A 16064-nucleotide genomic window follows, 5' to 3' on the forward strand; every position below is an offset into this window, starting at 1 on the left:
GGTAAGGTTTGGGGGGTGGTAGAAGGGTGCTGGGGGGCTGACAGAGCCCTGTAAGTGCCAGGGGTATGTGGGAGGCCATGGGTTTTGGTGTGCTCTGTGCCCGTCCTTGAGCATAGGGGCCTCCCATGTTGGGAGGACCAGGATTGGGACTGGGAATGGGACTGGGACTAGAGTGGACTGGGGTTGACTAGCACTGAGATTGGCACTGAGACGGGACAGGGACTGGGACTGAAATTGGGATTGGGAACTGGATGGGGACAGCAACTGGGACTGGAACTGGGACTGGGACTGGAATTGGGACTGGGACTGGAACTAGACTGAGACTGGGTCTGGGACCAGTAGTGGGATTGGGAGTGAGAGTGGCATTGAGATGGGACCGGGATTGGGACTGGGAACTGGACAGGGATAGGGATTGGGACTAGGAACTGGGTGGGCACAGGGACTGGGACTGGAACTGGGACAGCAACTGGAATTGGAACTGGGACTAGAATTGGTACTGGAATTGGGACTGGGACTGGACTGGGACAGGGACCAAAATTGGGACTACAATTGGACTAGTGTCTCCCCGGGGTGGTGGGTGCCAGCTGGGTGCTGGAAGGTGCCCGATCCCTGTGGGGTGGTGCCAGGGCCCCATGGCGGAGGGGGGGGTGGTCGGACTCCAGTGGGTGCTGGAGCCCCTGCTGGGGTGCTTTCACCCCTGCTGTGTCTCTGGGCAGGGCGTGTCCCCCCCCGGTGTCGATGTACCCAGGGTCACTCTGACGGCTCGTGTCTCCCCAGCTGCTGAACTGCCACACGATCCCCGAGGTGAAAGTGACGGCGTGCTTGGTGTGGAAGGACTGGCCCTACCGCGTCCACCCCCACGGCCTGGTGGGCAAGGACTGCAGCAACGGGCTCTGCGAGGTCGTCCTCAAGCCCCAGACCAACCCCAAGCACAGGTACGTGATGTCAGGACGAGTCCTGCCGCCAGCGGAGAGCTGCGCCGGGCCGGGGCAGAGACCTTGCACCGAGACGCCGGCATCGGCTTATGCTGAAGTCGGCGCTGGCAGGACAAAGGCTGTTTTTTGGGGGTGTTCCCTGGACAGTGGGAGGCTGGGAGTGGCAGGACACCTGGGTCCCCTGGAGTTTTGGATGGGAGGAGCCGCCTTCCCAGCATGTCTCTGCTCCCTGGCAGCTTTAGCAACCTGGGCATCCAGTGTGTGAAGAAGAAGGAGATCGAGGCGGCAATAGAGAAGAAGCTGCAGTTGGGCGTCGACCCCTTCAAAGGTTGGTGGGGGGGGCTCAAGCGGAGCCATTCCTGGGGACTGAGATGCTATTGCTGCGGGGGATCTGTATCCTGGGGGGGCCACTGACCATCCTCTCCTCTCCCCCAGCTGGTTCCCTCAAGAACCATCAGGAGGTGGACATGAATGTGGTGAGGATCTGCTTCCAGGCCTCCTACAAGGACAGCTCTGGGCAGACACGGCACCTCAGCCCAGTGCTCTCGGAGCCCATCTTCGACAAGAGTACGTGGTGGTGGGGAGGACTTCATATCCCTGCACCCCCCCCCCCCCCCCCCCCCCCCCCGCAAACAATCCCTGTTCCGGCATCTGGTTCTGGGATGGGACAGGTGATGAGATTGCACCAACCAGTTCCTCACTGGGGCCTGGCTCAGGCCGCAGGGTTTGGCTAGGGTTGGTCCCACGTGGCCGGTGGGGATTTGTCCCCCCATGCCCAGGGTGGGATGGTCACCTGCATCCCACAGAGCTAGAACCCTGTGCGAGGGCTGGTCGGGAAGAGATGATGCCAATGGGAACGTTCCCAGTGCTTGAGCCTGGTCCTGGTGTCCTGTCCCAGTCCAATGCCCGGTGTAACACCTGGGTGGTTTGGGAGCCACCTTGCCGGCTCACAGCCTGAGCTGTGATGCTGTCCACAGAGTCCACCAACACCTCGGAGCTGCGGATCTGCCGGATGAACAAGGAGAGCGGTCCTTGCACGGGCGGCGAGGAGCTCTACCTGCTCTGCGACAAAGTCCAGAAAGGTACCGGGGGTGAGCTGGGAGTCCTGCGACCCCGAGGGCATCTTTGGGGGCCAAATTACCCCCCAAAGGAAGCCAGGATGGGGGTGAAGGAGGGTGATGAATGCCAGAGCAGCTGGAAACTTTTGGGTATGGGTCCAAATGGGATTGGGAGCTGGGAGATGCCATCTCCCCTGGGGTCCTAAACATCCTGCAACCCCCAGCCCCTCTGCTGTAGGGGAAGGGCCCCTGGGCTGGAGGGGGAGGACCCCCAAGTCACAATGGGAGGGACCTTGGGTGGTTTTTGGAAGTGTAGAGGGCAGGAAGGGGGGACCTGGGTGCAGGAGAGGGGACCTCAGGGTGCTGGAGGGGGGACCCCAAGTGTTGATAGGAGACTTTGAGGGCTGGAGAGGGGACCACCCACTGCCTCACTGACCGGTGTGTGTCCCCCTCAAATCCCTACAGAGGACATCGCGGTGGTTTTCCGGAAGGAGACGTGGGAGGCGCGGGCGGACTTCTCGCAGGCCGATGTGCACCGCCAGGTCGCCATCGTCTTCAAGACGCCACCCTACCAGCACCTGGAGCTGGCCGAGCCCGTAGAGGTGGAGGTCTTCCTGCAACGGCTCACCGACAGCGTCTGCAGCGAGTCCTTCCGCTTCACCTACCTGCCCAAGGACCACGGTACCCGCGCGGCCACGCGCCCTGGGAGAGGGATGACAGGACCCCCTGGGGTTGGGATGTGGCCCCGGGATGGGGACAGCCCCCCTGGGATGGGGATGGGCCACCCAAGAGTGGGGTGAGAGGGACTGGGGATACCCTGCCGAGATGTCAGTGATACCCCATGGGATTGGGGACAGGTCCCCAGGATGGGGACAAGGCTTGAAGGATGGGGACACGGAGTGGGGACAGGACCCCCGGGATGGGGACAGCCCCCTGGGACAGGGACAAAGTTTGCAGGATGGGGACGGGTCTCTCCAGGCTGGGGACAGGCTCCCAGCGTGGGGACAAGGCTAATGGGGTGAGACCTGGGGCCGAGGGATGGGGGGACACCCTGGCACTCACGGCCCCCCTCCCATATCCCCTCCCCGCAGATGCCTACGGGGTGAACGTGAAGCGGAAGCGGGGGATGCCCGACGTCCTGGAGGAGCTCTCGGGCGCAGGTGGGTGCTGGCAGGGACCCCCCGTGAAGGGGTGAAGCCTTCATGGGGGGGTCACCCCAATATCGGGGACACACCCCTCCTCACCTTTCCCATGCTGTGATGCTCTCCTCACCCCGTGCCCCCTCCCCGGCCCCGCAGATCCGTACGGGATCGAAGCCAAGAGAAGGAAGAAGCCGCCGGGATACATGGATCACTTCGCGCCCCTGCCAGTGGCAGGTGGGTCCCCGGGGAGGGGGACATGGTGGCACCCGTAGCCTGACCTGGGGTCAGAAGACCCCCCCCCCAAGGGGTGGGAGACATCTCCAGGTCACCTCTGGGGTTGGGAGAGGCCCCTGGGGACCCCCAGGGTCACCCCCAGACATAGGAGGTGTTCCCAAAACCCCTCACAGCCCCGGGGTCACCCCCAGGCTTGGGAGCAGCCCTGGGGGGACCACCACAGCCCTGAGAGTGTTCCTCCCCCCGCCCTGCTGTCACCCCAGGAGGGTGCTGGGGGGTCAGGAGGACCCCCCAGAGCCCCCCTAAACCCTCTTCCCCCCCCCCCTCAGAAGACACCTTCGCCCTCTTCGCCGCTGAGCCGGAACCCTTCGACGCCCTCGCCCAGCTCTACGTCCCTTTCACCCCCCCCGGCCCTCCGCGAGGGGTTGCCCCCCCCTTACCCCCCCACGGACTTCCCGGCCTGTCTGGGCCCCGAACTGCTGGCTGAACCCTACGGTTCCCCACCCAGTGCCCCCCCCCTTCCCCCCCCACCGACCCCCACCCCACCGCCAGCCTGGTGGGCACCCATATGTTCCCCGGGCACTACAAAGAGGCAGACCTGCGCCTTGGGGACGTCTGAGTCCCCCCCCCGCCCCGAGCTCCCCCCTTCTTTTTCCCCAATACAGACTTGGGGGACCCCATTACCCCTCTCCCAGCTTTGGGGGGGTCCTCCTTGTCCCCAATCCCCCCTGCCCCGGGCCGGCTGGCCCCGCCGGGGCGGCACAGAGTCTCCCCCCTGCCCCTGGAAGGACACACCCCCCCCCCCACCCCCCCCAGTTCAAGCCACTTTGCACTATATTTATAGGGGGGGGACCCTCTGGTGGCCCGGGGGGGGGGCATGGGGTAGCCCCCAGAGTGGGGGGGGGATATGTGCCACCACCCCGGTCCCGCGGGTCACTCGTCCCTGTGTGCCAGGGTTGGGGGGGGAATAAAGCCGTGGACTCCATTGCTGGCCTCATCCTGCCCTGGAGGGGGGGGAATTGGGGAGGGGGGGAAGGTGATACTGGGAGAACTGATTCCCAGTGGAAGTCCCCGCTGGGAAACCCCAGCCACACCCTGGCGCTGGGATGGATCCGGCAGTGGGACGGGCTGGCACTGGGACCAGTGTAGCCCGGGGACTGGGATCAGCACTGGGACCAGTATAGTCCAGGAACCGGGACCAGCACCTGGACCAGTATAGTCCAGGGACTGGGATCAGCACCATGACCAGTATAGCTTGGGGACTGGGAGATGCACCAGCACCAGCCTGGCCCAGTATCCCCCTGGGAACTGGGACCAGTATTGCCTGGGAATGGGGACCAGCACCAGGACCAGTACAGCCTGGAACTGGGACCAGCACCATGACCAGTCTGCCCAGTATCGCCTGGGAATTGGGACCAGCCTGGCCCAGTATCCCCTGGGAACTGGTACCAGCACCGGGACCAGTCTAGCCCAGTATCCTCTGGGACTGAGACCAGCACCGGCTCCGCTGCCCCGCTCCAGGCCCAAGCTCCGCCCCGAAGGGGGGCGGTACCCTCGAAGACCACGCCCCTCTATCATTGGCCCCGCCTTCCCTCGACGTCATCTGCCTGGCACAAGCCTGCACTGCACCCCTCTCTGGGCCCTCCCCCGCGGCTTCACTTCCGCTTCCGGGTCGCTCCATGGCCGCGGGCCCGGCGGTGAGTGATAAATGGCGGCGGGGCCGCCTCCACCCCTGCCCTCCCTGTCCCCACTAATCCACCGGTGGGTGTCGTTTCCCTCCACACACACTGGGGTAGCTCCCGGTAGGGTCATCCGCGCCGGGCCTTATCCGGGGCCGCTACCTGGGGCCCGCCCTCCCTTCCGTTCCCCCCCCCCCGTGCCGAGAGGCGCCCGTTGTGTCCCCCCCGCCCCGGAGGTGTCCGTGTCCCTCCCAGCCCCGGAGGGGATGCCCGGTGTGTTCCCGCCCACCTCCCCTGGAGCTACCCGGTGTCCTTATCCCCCCCCGGGGCTCCCCCTTCCCCCCCCCTCGTCTCTGTGCCTTCCCCCCCGCCCTCCCCCCCTTATTCCCCACACCGGGGGTGCCCGGTGCCCCCTTCCCCATCACCCGTGGGTGCTCCCATGTCCCTGCCAGGTGTCCCTTACCCACCACGTCTGTCTCCCCCTCAAAGTCTCTCCACGTGCCCTAACGCAGCCCTCCACCCTCAGGTGGGGAACAGCTCCTCTTCCTCCTCGGTGCCTAGTGGGAGCCCCCCCCCCCCCCCCCCCCCCAGGCTCGGTGACATCTAGGGGACGCCAGGATGTGGCACGAAGCCCGCAAGCATGAGCGCAAGCTGCGAGGGATGATGGTGGACTACAAGAAGCGTGCGGAACGCCGTAGGGAATACTACGAGAAGATCGTGAGTGGCCCCGACTTCATCCCTTCCTTGGGGGCAGCAGTGGCCCTCCACTGTCCCTGGCTGGGCCCTGATTTGGGGCACGCCTGGGGTGTTTGGGAACCACCTGGGTGCTTCGCGGCTTGTTTTTGGGGTGGAAGAGGGATGCATGAAGGAGCTGCGGCACTCGCTGCCGCCTGCCTTTCCTTGGGGACCCCACTGGGGATGTCCATGGGTGGGCACCCTAAATCCACACAAGCAAAACTGTCCCCCTTTCAGGTCCCCTTTTTCCCTAAGGCTCAGGGCTCCCGCTCCCCCTTTTCTTTGAGAGTTCCACTCCCCCTTTTCCCCAAGGCTCCCACTCTCCCCTTCTCCGCAGGGTTTGGGGCTCCCACTCCACCTTTCCCTGAGGCTCCCACTGCCCCTTTTCGCCAGGGCTCAGGGCTCCTGCTCCCCGCTTTTTTCCAAGGCTGCTGCTCCCCCTTTTGCCTGAGACTCCCACTCCCCCTGTCGTGGTTTAACCCCAGCTAGCAACTAAGCACCACGCAGCCGCTCACTCACTCCCCCCCCCACCCAGTGGGATGGGGGAGAAAATCAGGAAAAGAAGTAAAACTCGTGAGTTGAGATAAAAACAGTTTAGTAGAACAGAAAAGAGTAAACTAATAATGATAATGATAACAGTAATAAAATGACAATAGTAATAGTAAAAGGATTCGAATATACAAGTGGTGCACAATGCAGTTGCTCACCACCTGCTGATCGATGCCCAGTTAGTCTCCGAGAGGCGATCCCCACACCCCTGCTCCCCCCAGTTCCTATACTAGATGTGACATCCCATGGTATGGAATACCCCGTTGGCCACTTTGGATCAGCTGCCCTGGCTGTGTCCTGTGCCAGTTTCTTGTGCCCCTCCAGCTTTCTCACTGGCCGGGCATGAGAGGCTGAAAAATCCTTGACTGAGTATAAACATTACTTAGGAACAACTGAAAACATCAGTGTTATCAATATTCTTCTCATACCTAACTCAAAAACATAGCACTGTACCAGCTAGTAGGAAGACAATTAACTCTGTTCCAGCTGAAACCAGGATACCCTCTTATTCCCCAGAGCTCAGGGCTCCTGTTCCCCCTTTTTTCCAAGGCTCAGGGCTCCCCCTTTTCCCTGAGACTCCTACTCCCCCTTTTCCCCAGAGCTCAGGGCTCCTGCTCCCCCTTTTCCCCAGGGCTCAGGGCTCCCAATCCCGCTTTTTCTCAAAGCTTGGGGCTCCTGGTCCCCCTTTTCCCCAAGGCTCGGGCTCCCCCTTTTCTCCAGCGCTGGAGGCTTGGGGCTCCCCCTTTTCCCTGAGCCTCAGGTCTCCTGCTGCCTTTTTTCTTAACCCTTGGTGTTTTTATTCTTTTTTTTCTTTTTTTCTAACTTTGGGGGTTTCTGCTTCTCCTAGAAAAAGGACCCAGCCCAGTTTCTCCAGGTTCATGGCCGGGCCTGCAAGATCCACCTGGACTCGGCCGTCGCGCTGGCCGCTGAAAGCCCCGTCAACATGTGAGTAGCCCTGCACAGGGCCAAAGGCGTCTGCTGCTGCTCCCTAAGCAGCTCTGGGAGGTTTGGGGGGAGCGGTCGGTGCCTTGCCGAAGCCCGGGGGGGCTCTCGTGCAGCTGCAGTGTCTTTGAGAAGTGCCAAGCCCATTGGCGAGGGTTCAGGTGTGTGTTGCGAGGGTTCTCGCCCAGCTGGCAGCATGTGCCCGGCTGCTCGGCTCCTTGTAGCACAGCCCTGGGGCTGGCCAGGTCCCTCCCACCCTGGGAAATGAAATCAAGGCCGGTTCCTGCTTGTCAAAACCAAATAAAAAGGACTCGGCTCCTCCTCCACCAGAGCTTCTAGGAGACGCCGCTGCAGCAAACGAGTTGGTTCTCCCCTCCCCGCTCGGGAGTGACTAATGCAGGATTGCTGAGCGCGCCTGTCGGTGCTTGACGGGGCGGGGGTTGTGCGGGTTTGGGGGGGCCCAGCTCCTGCCAGGGGGGCTTCCTGGCTGTCCCCCAGCCCTGAACGACATCTCTCTCCCCTCACAGGATGCCCTGGCAGGGGGACACGAACAACATGATCGACCGCTTCGATGTGCGGGCGCACCTGGATTATATCCCCACGTACACCCCGCCCCTGCTGAACCCCATGTAAGCCGTGGGGTGCCGGGGCACCCCGCTTCGACAGGAGCTGCTGGGTCCGGATCAGGCCTTCTCGGGGTCTGTTTTTGAGCGGTTGCCTGAGTTTTCAGAGCCGGCGTCACCTGCGAGCCTGGCTGGGGTCGCTGCAGGGCAGGCAGGGCTGCTTTTTAGATTTTCGGTACTGGAACCGGCGTGGAGATCCCAGTATCGGGAGGATAAACTGGAACAAGTGTAGAGGGATGGGGAGGACCGGAGCACAGGGTGAAGGGGAACCCCACAGCAGCTTTTCCATACCTAAAACATTAGAGAGGACGGAGCTGAGCTCTTTGCAGAGGTTTGCAGTAAAAGGGCATGATGAAAAGGCCAAAATTAGAGCGGAGGAGTTAAGTACCAGCGCAACTCCCAGAGGCTGGGAGGGTTCTCTCTCTCTGGAGAGGGGTACTGCTCAGCTGGAGCGAGCTGCTGTAGTCGGCCCTGCTTTGAGCAAGGACAGGGCAGAAGGCAAATATCGCCCCAGGCCTGGGTCTGTGAAGAGCAGCCACGTTCCTTTCCTGCCCCTGCTTGCTGCTGCTCTGGCACCTCCTTACCCTCTCTGGCCTCAGCACGAGCTCCGGAGAGGAGTTTGGCCCCTTTGTTGGGTTTTCAAGGGAATTCCAGACCAGCATGTGATCCTTCGCCTGCAAACCCCAGCCCTGATCTCTCCACGAAGCAGGGGATCTGATCACGCTAAGCCAAGCAGAAAGGGGTCGTGGTTTTTCCGGGGTCCAAAATCCCTTGGGGAGAGGGGAACCTCCATCTCCCCAGAGGCTTGTGAGCACCAAAAGCCGCATCTGCTCCTTTCCAGCTCCCCCGAGCAGGAGTCTGATGAGAGAAAGTGTAACTACGAGCGGTACCGAGGCCTGGTGCAGAACGACTTTGCCGGCAGTAAGTGTCTGGTGCAGGCGGGAGGGTCAGGGCCGCATGAGACAGAGTGAGCCCCCGCGATTTGGGAGAAATCCCAGGTCATCCAGGGCATGGCTTGACGTAGCACCAGCCGAAGGGCGAGGGGAGGGTTTTGTTCCCCCTTTGGGGGTGGCAAGGCACTGGGAGAGCTGCGTCCCCTCTAACAAGCTGCGGTTAATCAACTTTCTGAGGTGTTCTCTCTCAAGTGGGCGTAAAGCAGGCTGGTAACTTCCCTGTGTGGTTGCAGTCTCGGAGGAGCAGTGCCTCTACCAGATCTACATCGATGAGCTCTATGGGGGACTCCAAAAGCCAAATGAAGATGAGAAAAAGAAGTGAGTGTGAGAAGAGGTGACAAAGGACAGTTGTCATGTCCCTGTCCTCGGGAACTGTGCTGGGAGCGCGGCTCCACGGCCTCAGAAACACCCGCTCTTCAACCAGTCCCAGTTTTCCCTCTACTGGGGTGGGACTGAGCAGCCACCAGCTACACCATCCACCCTTGGCTGCTTTTGGTGATGCTCTGAAGTCTTCCCCTGCGTCTCCACGCTGAAATGTCCGTCCTGTCCCTGTCGCTGCAGCCATGAGGCTGTCCTGGGGCCAAGCAGAGCGGTGGTGGCTGAGGAGGGAGGCAGAGGAAGGGCTGGTTTCCTTCCGTGGAAACTTTCTGTCTCGATGCCTTCTTGTGTGGCCTGGCACAGAGGTGTGCAGGGGCTTAAGCATGTCTGTGCCCAGGCTGGCGGAGAAAAAGGCTTCCATCGGCTACACATACGAGGACAGCACCGTGGCTGAGCTCGAGAACTCCTTGGAGAAGCGAGGGGATGAGGAAGACTCCGAGGAAGACAGCAACACAGATGAAGACGAAGTCATCCCCGATATCGGTAACGGCCCTCCCTTATTGGGCTGCTTCACCCCGGTTTGGTAGATGTGCTGAGCACTGCCTTGCCTCTTGGGGTGCGCTGAGCTGCCTGCACTCTGCCCGCAGATGTGGAAGTGGACGTAGATGAGCTGAACCAGGAGCAGGTGGCCGACCTGAACAAGCAGGCGACGGCGTACGGCATGGCAGACGGGGACTTTGTCAGGTACACCTGGTGGCTGGGACGGACAGGGAAAGCACTGGGAACCCAGTGGAGCCTCACCAGGGCCTCCCCTTCTCACCGGAGGCTGAATCCTTTGCGGATGTGGCTGTCTCTAGGATGGGGGCCCCCAAAAAGTCTCCCCTGAGAACGGTGGTGGCCAGTGGGCTCTTACTGAGGGTTTCTTTTTGGGGGGGGAAAAGGATGTTGCGGAAGGACAAAGAAGAGGCAGAAGCTATTAAAAATGCCAAAGCCCTGGAAGAAGAAAAGGCGATGTACTCGGTAAGGGGAGCTCTGACAAGCTCTGCCCTGTCCCGCTGCAAGCCTTAGCTGGCTGTGAGCCTCCCGGGGCAGCAGACTGGGTCCTGTGGGTGCCCCTTCCCGCTCATGGAAGCACCTCTGCCTCCTGAGGGGGGCCCACAAACTCCCAGGACGGCTTCCCCCAGGTTTGGTGCTGTCTCTTAGCTCAGGCTGCTCTCCTAGGGCCGTCGCTCTCGCCGCCAAAGGAGGGAGTTCAGGGAGAAACGCTTGAAAGGGAGGAAGATCAGCCCACCCAGGTGAGTTTCCTGGCCCGGCAGCCGAGACCGGGGCTCCCGGAGCTCCGCCACAGCCCTGGTCTGTTCATATCCATCCCAGGCATCATCCTTGCCCATGCCAGCTTGCGTGGGGTCCCGGCGGCTCTGGCCCCTGGTGACGTCCCACGGGTACCTCCTTTCCTAACGCCCTCTCCTTTCGCAGCTATGCACGGAGAGACAGTCCCACCTACGATCCCTACAAACGGTGAGTGGCCACGGTCCTGGGACGAGCGGGTTCTCCAGGCTGGGAACATCCCCTTCCTGCGGGGAACCTGGCACACGCTGGTTCTTGGGAGAGAGTTTTTCAGCAACTGAAGCTGCGTTCCTCCTCGCCACTTCACAGCTCCCCCTCGGAGTCCACCTCCGAATCCCGCTCCCGTTCCCGCACCCCATCTCCCGGCCACGAGGAAAAGATCACCTTCATCACCAGCTTCGGCGGCAGTGACGAGGAAGCGGCGGCGGCATCTGCGCAAGCCGGCAGCGTCTCCGGAAAAGCCGCCGTGCTTGGAAAACAGCGTTCCGCCCCAGGGCAGCCAGGCAGCACCGCGGCAGGTCATAGCACCTCGTCCCGGTCGGTAACTCTCCCATCTGGCTCGCTTTCCCAACCCTTACCCGCAGAGGCGCGGTGGCGGTGGGCCAGGCGAGCTTGCTGGCCCCTCACGGGCACAGAGCCGGGCCGGCCCGGCATGGAGACACTGGCAAGGGATGCTCCTGACGCCGTGGCCTGGCTGCTGGCGCTGCTCAAGGAGCGGAGGGGGGAACACAGTGGGAGAGAGTGGGTGGGTTCTCCGTCATGTAACCACACAGGGTGTGTGCCCTGGTTCTGCTGCAGTGCCGGGGCAGGGCTTGCCAGCTTCAAAAGGATCTTCACGGCATCTCCTGGAGATAGCAGGGCTTGGAGGGGGGGGGCTGGAATTGAAGTGTGAGCCAAGCCACCTCCTGCCGTAAAAGAAAAAGTGTCTGCCAGCTCCTGGAGAGCTCAGGGAGGGAATTGGGGCGGCCATCGCGGCTCCTTTCCTGGCACGGTTGGGGGTCCAGGGGGCTTGGAGCCCCTTGGCAGAGGGCTGAGCAGTTCCGGGGCCGTTCCCTGCTGTGCCCGGAGGCTCGATGCCGGCGTGGGGTGGGGGAGAGGCGCCTGCTCATGGCTCAACCCACGGGCTGTCTGCAGGGTCCGGCTGTACCCGTGCCATGCAGCACCGCCTGGTGCTGGGAGCAATGAGGGTCCCCGCTCCTCCTCGCTCATCCCAGGCACCAACGCCTCGTCCCGTGTGTCCCTTCTAGGAGACGCTCTTCGTCCTCTTCCACCTCCCCATCCTCCTCCTCATCCTCCAGCTCCCGCTCCAGCTCCCGCTCGCACCGAGGTGGCGGCTACCACCGCTCCAGCCGCTATTGCCGCTCCCACAGCCGCCGGTACTCACGCTCCCGCAGCCGCAGCCGCCGCTACTCGGGAGGGGGCTCACGGGACAGCCGGCGTCGCTCCAGATCCTATTCCCCTGACCGGGGGTATCGCTACAGCTCGCGCCGCCGCTCCAGGTGAGCTCTGCCCTCGGCTGTCCGAGTTCCTGCCTGTTTCGCCCCAGTTCTTTACTGGGCTCCTCTGTGGCGAGTTTCGCCGGTGGCTTCATCATCCTCCCGCTCAGCCGCAGGCAGTGGTGTCATGCCCCTCGGCCACACCTTTGGGCTGAACAAGCCCACACGTCTTGGCCTCTCCCTTCCACTCAGTGCTCCAGCCCCTGCCAGACTGGTCCCAGTTTGTTACTGGGAGTCCCACACGGGTCCCTGTATCCAAAAAAGGTCTCGCCAGCGTTGAATAAAGGAGAATATGTTCCATTGCTCACCCTGCTAGTGGGTGGCTTCACCGTGAGCTCCTCCAGCACCATCTCCACTCACTGTTGGGTTGCGGGGTGGGGGGGGGCCAGGCACCCTTTGGGTGCCCCCCCCCCAACACCCTTCCACCTTGATTCCCTGTCTGCAGGAGCCGTTCCAGGTCCGGAGAGCGCTACCGGCGAGGCGGCAGGTCCAGCCGACACTGGAGCAGCAGCCGGAGCAGCCGAAGTCCCAGTGATTCCCGGAGCTACAGCAAATCGATGTCTCCGGTGCGAGAGAAACCACCAAGGCCCGCAGCATCGCCCGCCGTGGGGGAGAAACTGAAAAAGTGAGGGGAAGGGGGGGGGGGGGGGCACCCGGGGTGTTGAGGAGCCCCTGCATTGATCCTCACGCTCTCTTTTTTTTTCTCCCACTTTTAGGGCTGACACTGCTGCTGGTAAAGAGACGGGAGCTGCCAAAGTCAGTAAGAATTTAACCTCACCTGTTTAATTGGCATCACTGCAGAGCAGGCTAAGGGACACAGTGGTGGACGGGCTGGCGGAGGTGCCGGGACTTGGCGCCGGTTGCCCCCGTGACCCGTTGCGTGTCTGCCCCGCTCCTTGACCGGGTGCCGGTCCCGCTCCCTCCTTGGAGCTTGGCGGGGGGGTGGCTGCCGGACGGGAGCGGGGCCACAGGCCGCTCGGGGCAGTCCTGGCTCTGGGTGGTGGAGAGGTGGGGTGAGGAATAGGGACCCCCGGAATCCGGCTGCGTGCCATCTGTGCTGAAGCTGGGGGACGCCTGCCCTGCTTTGCTGGGTCCTGGTTGTCACCGGTGGCTGTCCTTGTACCCGGGGGCTGTCCCCATGCCTGGCGGGCCCTCACACTGCTCCAGGGAGGTGGTGGCAGGGGGCTGGGGGAGCCCCTTGCCCCGCTTGCAGCGGGTGTTGGCCAGACTGCCGACAGGATGCAGGGCACGGCTGTCCGCTCCAGCTCCGTGAGCCGCCCGTCCATGCCCTCGGGCTGTCCCAGGCCATCCTCCGTCCCCAGGCCACCCTGTCCCTGGGGACCCCGGCTGCTTTTGGGCTGTGCCCGCATGTCCCCCGGGGTGCCAGTGCCACCTCCCGGGGCCGCGGGTGCTCTGGCAGGGAGCAGCTTGTTATCCAAGGCCACCCTCAACATCCACCGTTTGTCTCCCACAGCACCCACGGGTGTCCCTGCTTCTTGGGGACAGGGTGCGGGCAGCGGCAAAGCCCCCGGCAACGTGGGCAGGGACACCCAGACCCCGTAGAGGGGCTTGGGGCCGGGGCGGCGGGGGGTCTCAGAGTTGTCACCGTGGCAAGGCAGGTGGTGGTGCTGGGATCAGGCTCGGCTGGCATTCGAAGCCAGTGTCTGCCATGGGGTGGGGGGGAGCCTGGGGGGGGGATGTTCCCCAGGTCTGGCCAGCGTGGCTTGCACCATGTCCTCGTCCCCGTCCCCCCCCACCCTTCACATGCCGTTTTGGTTTGTTTGCAGCCCAAACTGACGCCGCAGGAGAAGCTGAAGCTGCGCATGCAGAAGGCGCTGAACCGGCAGTGTAAGCAGCACCCGTGGCCCCCCCCGCTTCCACCGCACCCTGACACCCCCTGCCTCCGTACCCTCTCTCAGCCCCCCACTCTTTGGGTTTGTTTTTTTTAATAGTTAAAGCCGATAAAAAGGCAGCGCAGGAAAAAATGCTGCAACAGGAGCACGAGAGACAGGTAGGGGAAGGGGGTGAGCTGGGGGGGAGGCCAGGCTGCCAACGTGGGGGGGGCTGGAGCTGGTTAACGGGAACGTTCTTCTCATCCAGGAGCGGGAGGACGAGCTGCGTGCCATGGCCCGGAAAATCCGCATGAAGTAAATCCTCTCCCGTCCCTTTACCGGGTGCATTCAGTGGGTCCAGGCCGCAACTTGACCCCCCACCCCCCCCTGCTGCTGGCTGCTCCCCCCAGCCTCGTTTTATTTTTCGGCAGAGAGAGAGAGCGCCGGGAGAAGGAGCGGGAGGAATGGGAGAGGCAGTACAGCCGGCAGAGCCGGTCTCCGTCCCCACGCTACGGTGAGCGCCGGCTGACCGGGAGCCTGCTGCCAGTGTGAGGGGGGGGTGAAGGTGTTCAGTGGAACCCCATAAAACAACAGGGAGCAAGTTCTCCCCCCCCCCCCCCCCCCCGCCTCTGGCCTTTGTGGGGTGGGAAAGAAAAGCTGTCTTATTCTGGGGGAAAAAACACATGGAAAAGGGGTTCCGTCAACTGAGTGTGTCCCCTCTGCCTTGCAGGTCGGGAATACAGCTCCTCCCGGAGGTACGTCCCCTTCTCCCACCCCAGAGGTGGGGGGGGTCCCAGCCCGGTGCTCAGGGCTCCCAGGGGACACCCCCCCCCATTCTCACCCACTCCTCTTTCCTCCCCCTCCCCCCCATCCACAGGCGCTCCCGGTCCCGGTCCCGGAGCCCTCACTACCGACACTGACGGGGAAACGGCGCCGGTTTCGCCAACAGCAAATAAAAGATGGAAAACCCAAATCCTCCCCTGTCACCTTGTTTTTTTTTTTTTCCCCACGCCTGTTGCTCCAGAAGAATTGTAATTACAGTCAGAAAAAAGGGGGTTTTGTTGGAAAAAGGTTTTTTTTGTTTTAATTAACGGGTCACTCGAGGAGGAAGGTGTAGGCGAGGACATCGGTGTAACGCAGCAGTGCGGCCGCCTGCACCCCCAGGGGGGTCCGTAGGGCATCCACCTGGAACGCCACGGCGTCCACATCGGCGGCGCCGAAAACGGCATCCACCTGGACCCCCGCCCGGAGGTAAAATCGGGTGGGACGACCCCGGGCAGCCCCCAGTCCCCGTAGGTAACGTTGCCGGAGGTTTGCCCGCACCGCCTGCGCCGTCATCTGCCCCCCGAGAAGCGCTTGGAATCGGGGTGAAGCGGGGTTGAAACCTCGGCTGGAACCTTCGGGACCCCGCGGCAGGCGTAGGACCCCCACCGGCACCAGCATGGCGGCTCCTGGGGGGGGGGGGGGGGGGGGGGAGAAAAGTGGGGGGGTGTCACCCGAGACCCCCACTGTGCTCCCACCCCCGCCGTGTTCTCCTTCCCCAGAGGACCCACCCGAGTCCCCTGTGTGTGTCCCTGCACCCCTGTGACACCTACAGCCCCCCGCCCTTGCTCCCCCCGCCCCCCAAAATCCCACCCCCCAAAAGAAACCCCAAGCCCCCCCCTCTCATAACGCTTCTTGGTCCCCAAACATCCACCCCGCACCCCTCTGTGCCCCCCGGGGCCTCTAAAAGACAGATTTCCCCCTTCCAGCCCCCCCGTGTGCTTCCCCCCCCCCCCCCGCCCAGCTCCCCCGCAGACACCCCCCCCAGGGCCCTAGTGCCGCTTGTGCACACACCCCCAGCCCCTAACCCCCCCCCAGCCTCCCCTGGACCCCCAAAGCCCCTCACGGACACACACCCCCCGCCACGTACAGGGCACCGGACGCTCGGGGCGCGAGACACGGGGGGGGGGGGGGGGGGGGTGGGGGGGGTGGGTGTCTGCGCATGCGCGCCGTCACCGGAGGTGCGCCACAACTTGCGCGGGCTGCTTTGTCGCCGCCGCAGATTCGCGTTACCGGGGCGGGGGGGGGGACCACGACACACACCTCAGGCCCCCCCCCCCCGGGTTTCGGGTCGTACCCGCGCATCTTTCTTCCCTCTTCCTCCTCCTCTTCCTCCTCCTCCGCTTCCTCTCCCCCCACCCCCCAGCGTGGCGAAAGTGCGGCGGCGAATCCAACGCTG

At 63.2% G+C, this 16064-nt stretch overlaps 3 protein-coding genes across 5 annotated transcripts in view; 2 read left to right on the top strand and 1 right to left on the bottom strand.

The window, feature by feature from the left end:
* RELB (RELB proto-oncogene, NF-kB subunit) overlaps positions 1-4354 on the top strand; it is a 33279-nt gene extending 28925 nt beyond the window's left edge. Inside the window, exon 12 of the mRNA XM_030006144.2 lies at positions 3699-4354. Coding sequence (XP_029862004.1) covers positions 3699-3856 — 158 coding nt within the window. The 3' untranslated portion in view covers positions 3857-4354. The remainder of the gene's footprint in view (positions 1-3698) is intronic.
* Positions 4355-4435: 81 nt separating this feature from the next.
* On the top strand, positions 4436-14816 carry LOC115337721 (CLK4-associating serine/arginine rich protein-like). 2 transcript variants are annotated; one of them, XR_003922229.2, is made up of 21 exons: positions 4436-5066; positions 5575-5765; positions 7180-7277; positions 7802-7903; positions 8739-8818; positions 9084-9168; positions 9566-9711; positions 9816-9912; positions 10110-10188; positions 10390-10463; positions 10645-10686; positions 10825-11052; positions 11763-12014; positions 12457-12636; positions 12728-12771; positions 13799-13859; positions 13964-14022; positions 14112-14158; positions 14275-14357; positions 14574-14598; positions 14721-14816. XR_003922229.2 is itself a non-coding variant. In XM_030006138.2 (21 exons), the coding sequence occupies exons 2-21, from the start codon at positions 5667-5669 to the stop codon at positions 14761-14763; spliced, it is 1920 nt and encodes a 639-aa protein (XP_029861998.1). In that variant the 5' UTR covers positions 4436-5066; positions 5575-5666; the 3' UTR covers positions 14764-14816. The 2 variants fall into 2 exon arrangements, 1 of the variants encoding a protein (XP_029861998.1); XM_030006138.2 differs by having other exon boundaries at positions 12728-12767.
* Positions 14817-14899: 83 nt separating this feature from the next.
* GEMIN7 (gem nuclear organelle associated protein 7) lies at positions 14900-15985 on the bottom strand. 2 transcript variants are annotated; one of them, XM_030006147.1, is made up of 2 exons: positions 15742-15985; positions 14900-15294 (listed from the first exon to the last, which is right to left on the bottom strand). In XM_030006147.1, exons 1-2 carry the CDS (start codon positions 15968-15970, stop codon positions 14939-14941), a joined length of 585 nt encoding a protein of 194 aa, XP_029862007.1. In that variant the 5' UTR covers positions 15971-15985; the 3' UTR covers positions 14900-14938. The 2 variants fall into 2 exon arrangements, with proteins under 2 accessions (XP_029862007.1, XP_029862008.1); XM_030006148.1 differs by having other exon boundaries at positions 15756-15810.
* Positions 15986-16064: the final 79 nt, after the last annotated feature.

The sequence above is a fragment of the Aquila chrysaetos genome, unplaced genomic scaffold (genome assembly GCF_900496995.4).
Source record: "Aquila chrysaetos chrysaetos unplaced genomic scaffold, bAquChr1.4, whole genome shotgun sequence".
NCBI classification, from domain to species: Eukaryota; Metazoa; Chordata; class Aves; order Accipitriformes; family Accipitridae; genus Aquila; species Aquila chrysaetos.

Bases quoted from the DNA above. Each gene is read 5' to 3' on its own strand.
- GEMIN7 (XM_030006147.1), bottom strand. From the start codon at position 15,970: ATGCGCGGGTACGACCCGAAACCCGGGGGGGGGGGGCCTGAGGTGTGT. The intron at 15,295-15,741 runs GTGTGTGTCCGT...CCCCCCCCCCAG, and splicing joins TGCCCTGTACGTGGCGGGGG to GAGCCGCCATGCTGGTGCCG.
- LOC115337721 (XM_030006138.2), top strand. From the start codon at position 5,667: ATGTGGCACGAAGCCCGCAAGCATGAGCGCAAGCTGCGAGGGATGATG. The intron at 7,278-7,801 runs GTGAGTAGCCCT...CTCCCCTCACAG, and splicing joins GCTGAAAGCCCCGTCAACAT to GATGCCCTGGCAGGGGGACA. The intron at 12,015-12,456 runs GTGAGCTCTGCC...CCCTGTCTGCAG, and splicing joins AGCTCGCGCCGCCGCTCCAG to GAGCCGTTCCAGGTCCGGAG.